The 16,280-nt window shown below is 43.5% G+C and overlaps 1 protein-coding gene across 2 annotated transcripts in view; it reads right to left on the bottom strand.

Annotated features, from left to right (window-relative positions):
• Positions 1–16,280, bottom strand: part of LOC138667075 (zinc finger protein 3 homolog) — a 105,634-nt gene that overhangs the window by 41,161 nt on the left and 48,193 nt on the right. For both annotated transcript variants that reach the window (XM_069755348.1, XM_069755347.1), the window contains one exon: positions 9,586–9,697. In XM_069755348.1, coding sequence (XP_069611449.1) covers positions 9,586–9,697 — 112 coding nt within the window. The remainder of the gene's footprint in view (positions 1–9,585; positions 9,698–16,280) is intronic.

Here is a 16,280-nt window from a genome sequence, read left to right as displayed (position 1 = left end):
CCATGTATGAGTGCTGTTCACAAGTTTGGGGAGGGTCTTAAATAGTTAGAAAAGGCTGGAAAAAGAGATAATTAATCCAAACATGTGAAGCTCATTGTTCTTTGTGCCTGAACTACTTCTTAATACTTTAGGGGAACCAAACAGAATTCTGGTGGGTTGAGGGGTTGAATAATAAATGACCCTCTGAAAAGACTTTTCACAATTTAAAAAAAAAATAAACAAAGAAATAACATTCTTTTTTTGCTGCAGTGCATTTCACACTTCCAGGCTGATCTACAGTCCAAATGTCACAATGCCAAGTTAATTCCAAATGTGTAAACCTGCTAAATCTGCAGGGGGTTGAATACTACTTGTAGGCACTGTATTAGCTCACACATACACATAATAGACAGGTCATGTGACTGACAGCTGCCGTATTTCCTATATGGTACATTTGTTGCTCTTGTAGTTTGTCTGCTTATTAATCAGATTTTTATTTTTGAAGGATAATACCAGACTTGTGTGTGTTTTAGGGCAAGTTTCGTTTGTCAAGTTGTGTGTGTTGAGTTGCGTGTGGCGACATGCGTGTAGCAACTTTTTATGTGTGTCGAGTTGCATGTGACAGGTTAGTGTAGCAAGTTGTGTGAAGCAAGTTTTGCACGTGGCGAGTTTTATGTGTGGTGCCTTTTGAGTATGTGCAAGTTTTGTGTGAGGCAACTTTTGCATGTGTTGCAACTTTTGTGCATGTGGCAATTTTTCCGTGTGTGCAAGTTTTGCGTGTGGTGAGTTTTCCATGAGGTGAGTTTTGCACTTGTGGCGAGTTTTGCGTGAGCCTAGTTTTTGCATGTGGCGAGTTTTGCGCGTGGCGAGTTTTGAGCGGCGACTTTTGTGTGTCGACTTTTATGTGGCGAGGTTGGTGTATGTGTGGTGAAATGTGTGCTGAGGGTGGTATACGGTATGTGTTCAAGCATGTGGTAGTGTGTGGCACATTTTGTGTGTGTGTTCATATCCCCGTGTGTGGTGAGTATCCCATGTCGGGGCCCCACCTTAGCAACTGTACGGTATATACTCTTTGGCGCCATCGCTCTCATTCTTTAACCCCTTCATGACCCAGCCTATTTTGACCTTAATGACCTGGCCGTTTTTTGCAATTCTGACCAGTGTCCCTTTATGAGGTAATAACTCAGGAACGCTTCAACGGATCCTAGCGGTTCTGAGATTGTTTTTTCGTGACATATTGGGCTTCATGTTAGTGGTAAATTTAGGTCAATAAATTCTGCGTTTATTTGTGATAAAAACGGAAATTTGGCGAAAATTTTGAAAATTTCGCAATTTTCACAGTTTGAATTTTTATTCTGTTAAACCAGAGAGTTATATGACACAAAATAGTTAATAAATAACATTTCCCACATGTCTACTTTACATCAGCACAATTTTGGAAACAAATTTTTTTTTTTTGCTAGGAAGTTATAAGGGTTAAAATTTGACCAGCGATTTCTCATTTTTACAACGAAATTTACAAAACCATTTTTTTAGGGACCACCTCACATTTGAAGTCAGTTTGAGGGGTCTATATGGCTGAAAATACCCAAAAGTGACACCATTCTAAAAACTGCACTCCTCAAGGTGCACAAAACCACATTCAAGAAGTTTATTAACCCTTCAGGTGCTTCACAGCAGCAGAAGCAACATGGAAGGAAAAAATGAACATTTAACTTTTTAGTCACAAAAATGATCTTTTAGCAACAATTTTTTTATTTTCCCAATGGTAAAAGGAGAAACTGAACCACGAAAGTTGTTGTCCAATTTGTCCTGAGTACGCTGATACCCCATATGTGGGGGTAAACCACTGTTTGGGCGCACGGCAGGGCTTGGAAGGGAAGGAGCGCCATTTGACTTTTTGAATGAAAAATTGGCTCCACTTTTTAGCGGACACCATGTTGCGTTTGGAGAGCCCCCGTGTGCCTAAAAATTGGAGCTCCCCCACAAGTGACCCCATTTTGGAAACTAGACCCCCCAAGGAACTTATCTAGATGCATATTGAGCACTTTAAACCACCAGGTGCTTCACAGAAGTTTATAACGCAGAGCCGTGAAAATAAAAAAAATTTCTTTCCTCAAAAATTATTTTTTAGCCTGGAATTTCCTATTTTGCCAAGGGTAATAGGAGAAATTGGACCCCAAATGTTGTTGTCCAGTTTGTCCTGAGTACGCTGATACCCCATATGTGGGGGTAAACCACTGTTTGGGCGCACGGCAGGGCTCGGAAGGGAAGGCACGCCATTTGGCTTTTTAAATGGAAAATTAGCTCCAATCATTAGCAGACACCATGTCGCGTTTGGAGAGCCCCTGTGTGCCTAAACATTGCAGATCCCCCACAAATGACCCCATTTTGGAAACTAGACCCCCAAAGGAACTAATCTAGATGTGTGTTGAGCACTTTGAACCCCCAAGTGCTTCACAGAAGTTTATAACGCAGAGCCATGAAAATAAAAAACATTTTTTCTTTTCTCAAAAATGATTTTTTAGCCCGCAATTTTTTATTTTCCCAAGGGTAACAGGAGAAATTTGACCCCAAAAGTTGTCCAGTTTCTCCTGAGTACGCTGATACCCCATATGTGGGGGTAAACCACTGTTTGGGCACACGTCGGGGTTTGGAAGGGAAGTAGTGATGTTTTGAAATGCAGACTTTGATGGAATGCTCTGCGGGCGTCACGTTGCATTTCTAGAGCCCCTGATGTGCCTAAACAGTAGAAACTCCCCACAAGTAACCCCATTTTAGAAACTAGACCCCCAAAGGAACTTATCTAGATGTATGGTGAGCACTTTGAACCCCAAAGTGCTTCACAGATGTTCATAACGCAGAGCCGTGAAAATAATAAATACGTTTTCTTTCCTCAAAAATAATTTTTTAGCCCAGAATTTTTTAATTTTCCCAAGGGTTACAGGAGAAATTTGACCCCAAGAGTTGTTGTCCAGTTTCTCCTGAGTACGGTGATACCCCACATGTGGGGGTAAACTACTGTTTGGGCACGTGCCGGGGCTCGGAAGCGAAGTAGTGACGTTTTGAAATGCAGACTTTGATGGAATGCTCTGTGGGCGTCACGTTGCGTTTGCAGAGCCCCTGATGTGCCTAAACAGTAGAAACCCCCCACAAGTGACCCCATTTTGGAAACTAGACCCCCCCAAGGAACTTATCTAGATATGTGGTGAGCACTTTGAACTCTCAAGTGCTTCACAGACGTTTACAACGCAGAGCTAAGAAAATAAAAAAAATCATTTTTCTTTCCTCAAAAATGATGTTTTAGCAAGCAATTTTTTATTTTCACAAGGGTAACAGGAGAAATTGGACCCCAATAATTGTTGTGCAGTTTGTCCTGAGTATGCTGGTACCCCATATGTGGGGGTAAACCACTGTTTGAGCGCACGTCAGGGCTCGGAAAGGAGGGAGCACCATTTGACTTTTTGAATACAAGATTGGCTGGAATCAATGGTGGCGCCATGTTGCGTTTGGAGACCCCTGATGTGCCTAAACAGTGGAAACCCCTCAATTCTACCTCCAACACTAACCCCAACACACCCCTAACCCTAATCCCAACTGTAGCCATAACCCTTATCACAACCCTAACCACAACCCTAATTCCAACCCTAACCCTAAGGCTATGTACCCACGTTGCGGATTCGTGTGCGATTTTTCAGCACCATTTTTGAAAAATCCGTGGGTAAAAGGCACTGCGTTTTACCTGTGGATTTACCGCGGATTTCCAGTGTTTTTTGTGCAGATTTCACCTGCGGATTCCTATTGAGGAACAGGTGTAAAACGCTGCGGAATCCGCACAAAGAATTGACATGCTGCAGAAAATACAATGCAGCGTTTCCGTGCGGTATTTTCCGCACCATGGGCACAGCGGATCTGGTTTTCCATATGTTTACTTGGTACTGTAAACCTGATGGAACACTGCTACGAATCCGCAGCGGCCAATCCGCTGCGGACCGGCAGCCAAATCCGCACAGTGTGCACATAGCCTAATTCTAAAAGGTATGTGCACACACTGCGGAAAACGCTGCGGATCCGCAGCAGTTTCCCATGAGTTTACAGTTCAATGTAAACCTATGGGAAACAAAAATCGCTGTACACATGCTGCAGAAAAACTGCACAGAAACGCAGGGGTTTACATTCCGCAGCATGTCACTTCTTTCTGCGGATTCCGCAGCGGTTTTACAACTGCTCCAATAGTAAACTGCAGTTGTAAAACCGCAGCGAAATGCACAGAAAAACGGCGGTAAATCCGCAATAAATCCGCAGCGGTTTAGCATTGCGGACTCATCAAATCCGCTGCGGAAAAATCCGCAGAGGACAAGAATATGTGTGCACATACCGAAACCCTAACCCTAACAATTCTTACCCCAACCTTAGTGTAAGAAAAAAAAAATTTCTTTATTTTATTATTGTTCCTACCTATGGGGGTGACAAAGGGGGGGGGGGGGGGCATTTAGTCTTTTTTTTTTTGATCACTGTGATAGGTTTTATCACAGTGATCAAAATGCACTTGAAATGAATCTGCCGGCCGGCAGATTCGGCGGGCGCACTGCGCATGCGCCCGCCATTTTGGATCATGGCGGCGCCCATGGAGAAGACGGACGGACCCCGGGAGGATCGGTAAGTATCATGGGGTGGAGGGGGAGCATGGTGGGGTGGATCGGAGCACAGTGTGGGGGTGTGGATCGGAGCACGGGGGGGTGGATCGGAGCACCGGGGGGTGGATCGGAGTGCAGGGGGGGTGGATCGGAGTACAGGGGGGGTGGATTGGAGCACGGGGGTGAGCGGACAAGAGAATGGGGGGAGCGGACAGGAGGACGGAGGGGAGCGGAGCTGTGCACCGGACTGATCGGAGGACTGGGGGGGGGGGGGGGAAATCGGTGGCGGTGGGGGGGTGCAGACCAGTGTTTCCAGCCATGGCCGATGATATTGCAGCATCGGCCATGACTGGATTGTAATATTTCACCAGTTTTAACCCCTTTACCCCCAAGGGTGGTTTGCACGTTAATGACAGGGCCAATTTTTACAATTCTGACCACTGTCCCTTTATGAGGTTATAACTCTGGAACGCTTCAACGGATCCCAGTGATTCTGTCATTGTTTTCTCGTGACATATTGTACTTCATGATAGTGGTAAAAATTCTTTGATAGTACCTGCGTTTATTTGTGAAAAAAGCGGAAATTTGGCGAAAATTATGAAAATTTCGCAATTTTCCAACTTTGAATTTTTATGCAATTAAATCACAGAGATATGTCACACAAAATACTTAATAAGTAACATTTCTCATATGTCTACTTTACATCAGCACAATTTTGGAACCAAAAATTTTTTTTGGTAGGGAGTTATAAGGGTTAAAAGTTGACCAGCAATTTCTCATTTTTACAACACCATTTTTTTTTTAGGGACCACATCTCATTTGAAGTCATTTTGAGGGGTCTATGTGATAGAAAATACCCAAGTGTGACACCATTCTAAAAACTGCACCCCTCATGGTGCTCAAAACCATATTCAAGAAGTTTATTAACCCTTCTGGTGCTTCACAGGAATTTTTAGAATGTTTAAATAAAAATGAACATTTAACTTTTTTTCACAAAAAATTTATTTCAGCTCCAATTTGTTTTATTTTACCAAGGGTAACAGGAGAAAATGGACCCCAAATGTTGTTGTACAATTTGTCCTGAGTACACCGATACCCCATATGTGGGGGTAAACCACTGTTTGGGCGCGTGACAGAGCTCGGAAGCGAAAGAGCGCCATTTGACTTTTCAATGCAAAATTGACTGGAATCGAGATGGGACACCATGTTGCGTTTGGAGAGCCCCTGATGTGCCTAAACATTGAAACCCCCCACAAGTGACACCATTTTGGAAACTAGACCCCCTAAGGAACTTATCTAGAGGTGTGGTGAGCAAGTGCTTCACAGAAGTTTATAATGCAGAACCGTAAAAATAAAAAATCATATTTTTTCACAAAAATTATCTTTTCGCCCCCCAATTTTTTATTTTCCCAAGGGTAAGAGAAGAAATTGGACCCCAAAAGTTGTTGTACAATTTGTCCTGAGTACGCTGATACCCCATATGTGGGAATAAACCACTGTTTGGGCGCATGGGAGAGCTCGGAAGGGAAGGAGCACTGTTTTACTTTTTCAACGCAGAATTGGCTGGAATTGAGATCGGACGCCATGTCGTGTTTGGAGAGCCCTGATGTGCCTAAACAGTGGAAACCCCCCAATTATAACTGAAACCCTAATCCAAACACACCCCTAACCCTAATTCCAACGGTAACCCTAACCACACCTCTAACCCTGACACACCCCTAACCCTAATCCCAACCCTATTCCCAACTGTAAATGTAATCTAAACCCTAACCCTAACTTTAGCCCCAACCCTAACTGTAGCCCCAACCCTAACTGTAGCCCCAACCCTAACCCTAACCCTAACTCTAACCCTAGCCCTAACCCTAGCCCTAACCCTAATGGGAAAATGGAAATAAATACATTTTTTTAAGTTTTCCCTAACTAAGGGGGTGATGAAGGGGGGTTTGATTTACTTTTATAGCGGGTTTTTTAGCGGATTTTTATGATTGGCAGCCGTCACACACTGAAAGACGCTTTTTATTGCAAAAAATATTTTTTGCGTTACCACATTTTAAGAGCTATAATTTTTCCAAATTTTGGTCCACAGAGTCATGTGAGGTCTTGTTTTTTGCAGGATGAGTTGACGTTTTTATTGGTAACATTTTCGGGCACGTGACATTTTTTGATCGCTTTTTATTCCGATTTTTGTGAGGAAGAATGACTAAAAACCAGCTATTCATGAATTTCTTTTGGGGGAGGCGTTCATACCGTTCCGCGTTTGGTAAAATTGATAAAGCAGTTTTATTCTTCGGGTCAGTACGATTACAGCGACACCTCATTTATATAATTTTTTTATGTTTTGGCGCTTTTATACGATAAAAACTATTTTACAGAAAAAATAATTATTTTTGCATCGCTTTATTCTCAGGACTATAACTTTTTTATTTTTTTGCTGATGATGCTGTGTGGCGGCTCGTTTTTTTGCGGGACAAGATGACGTTTTCAGCGGTACCATGGTTATTTATTTCTGTCTTTTTGATCGCGTGTTATTCCACTTTTTGTTCGGCGGTATGATAATAAAGCGTTGCTTTTTGCCTCGTTTTTTTTTTTTTTCTTACGGTGTTTACTGAAGGTGTTAACTAGTGGGCCAGTTTTATAGGTCGGGTCGTTACGGATGCGGCGATACTAAATATGTGCACTTTTATTGTTTTTTTCTTTTATTTAGATGAAGAAATGTATTTATGGGAATAATATTTTTTTTTTTTTTCATTATTTAGGAATATTTTTTTTTCTTTTTTTACACATTTGGAAAAAATTTTTTTTACTTTTTTATTTTGTCCCGGGGGGGACATCACAGATCAATGATCTGACAGTTTGCATAGCACTCTGTCAGATCACTGATCTGACTTACAGTGCTGCAGGCTTCACAGTGCCTGCTCTGAGCAGGCTCTGTTTAGCCACCTCCCTCCCTGCAGGACCCGGATCTGCGGCCATCTTGGATCCGGGTCTGGAGCAGGCAGGGAGGGAGGTAAGACCCTCGGAACAACGCGATCACATCGCGTTGCTGCGGGGGGCTCAGGGAAGCCCGCAGGGAGCCCCCTCCCTGCGGGAAGCTTCCCTATACCGCCGGCACATCGCGATCATCTTTGATCGCGGTGTGCCGGGGGTTAATGTGCCGGGGGCGGTCTGTGACCGCTCCTGGCACATAGTGCCGGATGTCAGCTGCGATAAGCAGCTGACACCCGGCTGCGATCGGCGGCGCTCCCCCCGTGAGCGCTGCCGATCGCATATGACGTACTATCCCGTCGGTGGTCAAACGGGCCCACCCCACCTCGACGGGATAGTACGTCTAATGTCAGAAAGGGGTTAATAGGTGAAATATTACAAATCGCTCTGATTGGCAGTTTCACTTTCAACAGCCAATCAGAGCGATCGTAGCCACGGGGGGGGGGGTGAAGCCACCCCCTCTGGGCTGTACTACCACTCTCCCTGGCACTGCACATCGGGTGAAATTGGAGTTAACCCTTTCACCCGATCTGCAGGGACGCGATCATTCTGTGAAACAGCATATGCGTCACAGGTCGGATTGGCACCGACTTTCATGACGCATAGGCTGTGTCACAGGTCGGGAAGGGGTTAAGTCCCCTTTGCTCACATCTGGCAGCTGTCAATTTGCCTCCAACACTTTTCCTTTCACTTTTCCCCATTATGTAGATAGGGGCAAAATTGTTTGGTGAATTGGAAAGCGCGGGGTTAAAATTTCACCTCACAACATAGCCTATGATGCTCTCGGGGTCCAGATGTGTGACTGTGCAAAATTTTGTGGCTGTAGCTACGACGCCTCCAACACTTTTCCTTTCACTTTTTTCCCCATTATGTAGATAGGGGCAAAATTGTTTGGTGAATTGGAACGTGCGGGGTTAAAATTTCGCCTCACAACATAGCCTATGACGCTCTCGAGGTCCAGATGTGTGACTGTGCAAAATTTTGTGGCTGTAGCTGCGACGGTGCAGATGCCAATCCCGGGCATACACACACACATACACACACACATTCAGCTTTATATCTTAGATAAGTAAAAAAAACAAAACAAAAATAAAATTACATTAGAATGTGTGTCGAAATGTTTGCTTGTTACTGTATATAAGTTGTAAGAAGCAGGCTCAGGAGCTCCATATGACACCAATGGGGGTCCTACAGCTCTATACAATATGTGGTGGCTTTTCTCAGATGATGCAGCTCAGCTCCCATTGATGTTGAAGGTCTGATCCCACAAAGGCCTACCAAGTTTACAAACCTGTAGTGTTCTGATTCACTTGTGTACACCAAGCATCATTATAAACTGCTGATCAGTGTGGGTCCAACATCTATAACCAAATATCACATTTCTGAAGTACTCCTTTAAAGACTTGTCTGCAATTTTAATCCAGAATCTCCAGACTTTTTAGAATTCTCTAGTCCAGTAGTCAGGTTTTCTGTGGTCAGATGATAACTTTGCCTAATGAGCAAACAACTCTTCTCGGTAATACAACGTTCAATGCAGGGGAGGTTTTTAATATGAAGTATGAATTCTGTTTTTATGATTTTAACTCTTGATTGTGGTTTTTATTTTATGTTTAGTGTATACTAGGAAAATGGAGGAAGCTCGATGGGATGAGTAAGAAGAAGTGACCTATTGAGATCCCATAATAAATAGCATAGATTGTTATCTATACGGGTATATTTTTCTTCCCCCCCCCCTCTCCATTACATGGCTTGATAGAGGCCGCTTGTGGATGAAACATTGCACTTTCTAAGTGTTGTATGCTGCAACCAGTAAAGAAATCAATTGCGTTTGACATCTGGTGCCTTGGATATTTATACTTTCCATTATATGGCAATATACTGGAGAGTTGACCTAAGACAGTACGGACCCAAAAGGAGTAGTGCACGGGATTCTATTACATGAAGAACAACTCCTCCTGGAGCTCTATGATTGGCTGGTACTCACCTGGGGTGAGATCTATAACAGTGTCAGCGTCCTGAGGTTTACTCATAGCACGCGTCTTTTTTCCTTTCACTTGAGGGTCAACTTCAACTTGCCACATCTTTACATCTTCATCCTATGTGATGAATTAAAATAAAAGCTATTGGGTAGAATCCTCACTTTTTAGGTCTTTATAAAGTATGCAGAAAACAACACTGTCCTGTGTTGGCTGCCTTCATGTCCCTCCTATACACAATCAGTAATAAACATAGAGGTAACACTGGAACCTGGAAACTGTCACAATTATGTGACTGGCATAATGAAAGTAGTGAATTTCCACAACTATTAGATGTAAAAAAAAAAAAAAAAAAGAAAAGAAAACACTATTTTCTGCCTCTGAGCTCATTGTTTGTAAATTCTGAAAAAGTTAAAAAGGGATGTCCAGAATGGTTGATTTGCTCCAAAAAGAGCGGGTTCATGACGAGTGGTGACGTTAGCTGTGCCACAAATCTTACTCCAGTCCCTGACTGGAGTAAGAATTGTAGTGAGGCGCAAGCTGCTGATTCATTAGGAGTAAGGCGTCTCTCAATAAGTCAGGAGCGTCTGACTACAACATGACTCCTCATCAAGACAGGCAAGAAAATCGCTATTTTTGATGAATCGGGGCCATTGTGTATAGTATTGTAGTTTAGCCCATTTACCTTAATAAAGCCAACCTGCAATAGCAGAAAACTCATGGACACTGTTTCGGCACTATTTCTGGAATAAGGCGGAGGATTCATTCCTGCTTTAGGTGCAGATTAGGAGTCTCCAGAATATAACAGATTGTAGATCTAAACTGGAGACCTACTTGGTTATTGGCTGCTGTAGAGCACTGAACTCTGCTGCAAGATATGCATTGGACATAATACAATCATTAAAATAGAATCTGTCTGCAATCTGTAAGACTATCCTCCCCCCCTCCAAACTGAATATATCGGCATGCAGAGCTTTAAAAAGTAATTCCATCTACCTCTATTTATTACTGCATTCCCAAATAATTAGCATAATAATTCATATACAAAAAGTGCAGTAAGTGCTCTGGCCATGACAAAGCACTTAACAAGCCAATGCCTTCCAAGGTCGTTTCCTCGCCCAAAGCCAGCCTCTTTAGCTTGGTTGATGGCTCACTATCCAATTTCCTTGCCTACAACTTCATGACACACAGACAGTGAGCCATCAATCAAGCTAAAGAAGTTGGTACTGGGTGATGAAACAATCTCAGATGGCAGAGGCTCCTCATTTGCATTTGAATAAAAAGCTCAATTTCTTAGGAATACAGAAATGAATGTAAGATATAAATTATGACTTCGGCATACACGTTTTGTAGAGTTCTTGCCAAATTCAGTGCATGGCAGATGTGGAGGCCACGGTAAAGAATCCAGTTACCATAGCAATCCATCAGCACAAAGCAATCGAATCGAGGGGTGGGCTGGGCATAACAGTAGTGGTCACAGAAGGTGCAGGACACGGGCCTGCCCACGCCAGTGCCTGTTTCAGCTGGATATGCATTTAAGGCACAGTCAGCTGATTGGGGAATAGAGACTCGCAGGCTTCTTGCACTGCAATACACGCCACCAGCCAATCAGAGGTCAGCAGCTGACGTTGATGTGTCTGTCACAGGTGGCACATGGCAATGACGTCATGCACTACCCATGGTGGGCACGACAACGTCAGCTGTAGGCCTTTGAGCTGGCTATGGAAGAGGAGACCGTGTGTCATGGGAGTGGAGGCATGGTTTATTTGTTTTATATGTGTTAAAAAGAGCAGCAGAACAAGGACTTTATTACAGAAAGGCGACATCAGTACAAAAAAGGGGCCAGGATGGGTGACATTATTACAGAAAGGGATATGGATGAGGACATTATTACAGAAAGGAGCCCAGGATAGGGGACGTTATTGCTGGAAGTGGCCAGGATGAGGACATTATTACATGGGGTGAACAATTATGTCCTTATAGGTTGTAAAACACTATAAGGGACCATACATCTGACTGACATGCTATTGGGGGCCCAGGTCTAAATTTTGCACCAGGGCCCTTCGGACACTAGTTACGCCACTGATGGCCAGTCTCCCAGCAGATGTTTCGGGACACCCTGCCGTCTGCTGACTTGGAAGATGTGCCGGCATTGTACATTTGAATATGTATAAGAGCCGGCCCGAGGCATCCCAGTATTGCAGACACCCACACTGCATGTTGTGTGGTCCCAGCCTGCTGAACTCATGTCACCAGCACGCCTGGCTACTTCAACACACCGGGGAGGAGCTTATGAGAAGGATGGCGGAGGTCAGCATACAGCCTTACGCTGTGTGGTGTCAGCGGATTGATGATTTTTTTGCACGCTTGAACCTCCACACAGATCAGGTCATGCGGTCAGTGGGAATCATTGGCCACAGTGTCACCCAATCTGCAGGAAAGTTCACACACTGCAGCAATAACTTACACAGTGCCTGAGATAGAGTGACTGGAGACACTGAAATACAGAATCCAGGGCTGACTGATCCTGAGCCTGGCTCCGATACATCATACTTTACATATCATATAACGCGCAATACATTATAATAGGCATGTCCTGCAGCCAGGGCCAGTTGTGAGCAGTGATACAGAAATAAGATGTCATATATAGTGCCATAGAAGAAAATTAAAATCCATAAAACATCTCCATGGTGGGGACATATGTCACCGCCACCCCCCGACTTTGAGCATATGGAAAAGAGTAAAAACAACTCATAACTGGAGGAGAGCCGACACTCCAAACTCCATTTGGAGTGGGATTAATTATAGCTAGGTAGAGAGAACCTAATTAAAGCAACCTTTAAAGCAGAGGGCTCCTACCGTGAACAGGTGACAAACAGGATATCTGCTGGGGAAAAGACAGTAAGCTGTCAGATCTGATTACACAGAGAAGTCCAGAGGTTGGCTTTGTTCAAAGGAAGAAGTATCCAGGGTTCAAAGGATTCTTCCGAGAGCATTTCAGACATGAATATTGAGATTTTGTATCAATCTGATATTAATGGGATATAGATTTTCATCGTCGTGGCAAATGAAGGATGTGACACATTCAGTCACATCGCCGTGGGGTCACTAGAACACCTCAAACTTAATAATGGTCCGACAGATGATGCGAACCAGGCCACTTTTGAGCTCTATGTAATGGTAAAATCATTATAAGAAATATGACGTCAATATCAATATGAACCTTAAGGGGCGAATATATCCTTTAAGTTGGGCATCTCATAAAATTCTAACAGGCCCAGCACATCCCAAAATCATGAGCTCATAAAGGGGAGGTGTGTGAGCGTGACTTGAAGCTTAAAAAAGCAGCATTTGGGTCTGGGTCATTTGTCAGTCCCTGGAAGACAGTTAGCTGTCGATTCTGTCCGTTTACTTTCCCAATTGGAGTATTTCCCTCTGCTAAGCTCTGACTGAGCCATTTCCGTAACCAGGTTTAATAATTCGTCTCATAATTCCTTTTTATTTTAAGCAATTGTACATATCATATTGTGTTGTTCCCTTTTTGTATCATCCTGTATAATTTTAAAAATCCTGGCCATCTTTCTGGAACAAATATATAAAATGTAATGTCTCTGTTCCTTTTACTCTGTAAACCGCACCCCCGGAAGCAATAAGCAACCTTTAATGGGTGTCCAATTGGCCCATATAAACAATTGGTGGTGGCAACTAGTAGTTCTTTTGTTATAGTGGAGCTGACAGTGACCATAAGGTGGGTATATACATATATTCTATGCGTTGGAATCAGAGGTGTATTTACCATACGCTCACTGTTCGTTCCCCAATAACCAGCCTAGTAGTGAACGCAGCAGCGATCTCATTTATCACTCGTCAGCCAACTGCATAATGGTCTTGACTATTGGAGGCAGCGGGTTAGGTACCCCTGACAATTGGTAGCAGCACTGGGATTTGCATGACCCCAATGGTTATCTGTGACATATTGGTGGCAAGCGGTGGGATACAGAGCATTAATGGCTGGATTGAGCAATAATGGCTGGATTGAACAATCATTGCTTTCACAGTCCTTGCACAGATTCTGTGCAGAGTTTTGAGAATCAGACTTTGTTTTATTTTTACCTGGGACAATTCTCAGATTGTTAGCTTGTGAGCAGGGCCCTCACTCGTTTTGGTATTGGGGGTTTGGTGTTATTCTAAAATGCCTTTGTCTGTCCAAGTTCCCTCTTAAATGTACAATGCTATGGAATATGTTGGTGATATGGAAATAAAAATGATTATTATAATACTGTATGTGTAGCAATTATACCCCTCCCCCCTCATATTTTTCTGTTCTATGCTTTATTTGGCGAGTGACTGCTAAGACATCAGCTGCTTACCAGAAGTATGAGAAAGCTGATAAGTTTGTGTGAGGAGTTAGGTTTTGATGGGTCAAACAAGACCAAAAGAGATGTTAATCTGTGCCTTGGTGGAGGATGATGCCAGGCGCCAACTCGATGAGGCACCAGACAAGTGGAGCCCCAGAATGTCCAGTTGTGGAACTAATTCCCGAACTGTCCAACTCAGCAGGGACCAGCGGCAACCATAGCTCCCAGAGTGGAATGGACTCAGCAAATGAGCACATGTGACCTCAAATGCAGATGCAGCTTGTGCTACAAGAATGCAGAGCGGCAGGTCGAGAGAGAAACTGCAGCACCACAGGCCGAGCGAGATTTTGCCGAGCATCAAGCCAAGCTAGGGTTGAAAGAGCCAAGCGACAGGCCCAGGCAGAGCAAGAGGCAGCAGCACAAGAGCGACAGGCCCAGGCCCAGCAAGAGGCAGCAGCACAAGAGCGACAGGCCCAGGCCGAGCAAGAGGCAGCAGAACAAGAGCGACAGACCCAGGCCGAGCAAGAGGCAGCAGCACAAGAGGGACAGGCCCAGGCCATGCAAGAGGCAGCAGCACAAGAGCGACAGGCTGACAGAGATCAGCAGCTGGAGATAGCCCGACTCCAGAAAGAGCCATCTACCCCACTAAACAGTGAGTCCAGTAATGTCCAGACCTTTATACCCTGTCCCAAACACTTTCTGATCATGGACAAGGACGCTGATATGGACACATTTTTGAGGTGGTTTGAAAAGGCCTGCATATAGTACCAGCCGCCTGATGACTAGTGGGCCTGATCATTAAACCCAAGGTTACGAGGCAAAGTTCTGGTGGTGTTTGTCTCTCTCTCTCTCTACAACATGATGGAGACTGAGGCAAACAAACAGGCCCTGATAAGGAAATACCAGTTGACTCCTGAGGTGTACCGAAAAAAGTTTCAGACCCTTCAGAGTGGACCTCACAACAGCTGTCAAATGCGTGAGCCTTAAGTGGCTTTTACATAGCAAATCTACGGAGCCTCATTCTGGCACGCCATAGACTTACACTGTAAAAAAATGGCTTCTGTATCACAGTGAGTACAGTGTGGTCCAGAAAGCCTGAATCACATTACTCAGAAGAGGGGTGGAATGATGCTGAAGGCCACAGTATATTAACACACTGACACTACACTACATATACACACACAGGTTTAGGGAAAAAATGTTTATAGGAGGGCCTCTTTAACCCTTTTACCCCCTGAGGGTCGTTTGCACATTAATGATCGGGCCAATTTTTACAATTCTGACCACTGTCCTTTTATGAGGTAATAACTCTGGAACACTTCAACGGATCCTACTGATCATGACATTGTTTTCTCGTGCATATTGTACTTCATGATAGTGGTAAAATTTCTTTGATATGTCTTGCTTTTATTTGTGAAAAAACAAACGGAAATTTGGTGAAAATTTTGCAATTTTACAACTTTTAATTTTAATGCCCTTAAATTAGAGTTATGTCACACAAAATACTTAATAAGTAACATTTCCCACATGTCTACTTTACATCAGGACAGTTTTGGAACAAACATTTTCTTTTTGTTGTAAGGGTTAAAAGTTGACCAGGAACCAATTTTTGGGGGGATCACATCACATTTGAAGTCACTTTAAGGGGTCTATATGATAGAAAATACCCAAAAGTGACACCATTCCAAAAACTGCACCCCTCAAGGTGCTCAAAACCACATTCAAGAAGTTTATTAACCCTTCAGGTGCTTCAGGTCCCAAACTTTTCATTTTGTCAAGGGTAACCGGCAAAAAAAAAACAACATACAACAAAATTTGTTGTGTAATTTCTCCTGAGTACGCCGATACCCTACATGAGGGAGAAAACCACTGTTTGGGTGCACATTAGCGCTTGGAAGGGAAGGAGCGCCATTTGACTCTTTGAATGCAAAATTTGCTGGAACAATTGGCGGCATTTGGTTTTGGGAGCGGAGAATTTGCTGAATTTCTTTTGGCGGGTGAAAAGCCATTTCGATTTTCCAGAGCCTTTGTGCTACCAGTAACGTGGAAACCCCCTATATTTCCATTAACAGATGACAAACCTGAGTGGGGACTTGCTTTTTTTGTGGATTGAGTTGAAGCTTTTATTTGGAACATTTTACATAACGTTGGGGATCACATTTATCCGGCACTTACACCGTACACTGAGCACTTACTTTGGTGTTTCCATCTAAATCTCTCAGTGACGTGATTCATATGAAACTCAATGAGATCCATTCACTATAATGAGGTACCAGAGTTACTCAGGACTCCATCTGGCCTATTTTCAAAAAAACAAAAAGATGATCCAACTTCCAAATAAAATA

Source organism: Ranitomeya imitator, chromosome 2 (genome assembly GCF_032444005.1).
Source record: "Ranitomeya imitator isolate aRanImi1 chromosome 2, aRanImi1.pri, whole genome shotgun sequence".
Lineage (NCBI taxonomy): Eukaryota > Metazoa > Chordata > Amphibia > Anura > Dendrobatidae > Ranitomeya > Ranitomeya imitator.
Note: the sequence above shows the minus strand (reverse complement) of the source record. Positions and strands in the feature narration are given on the sequence as shown.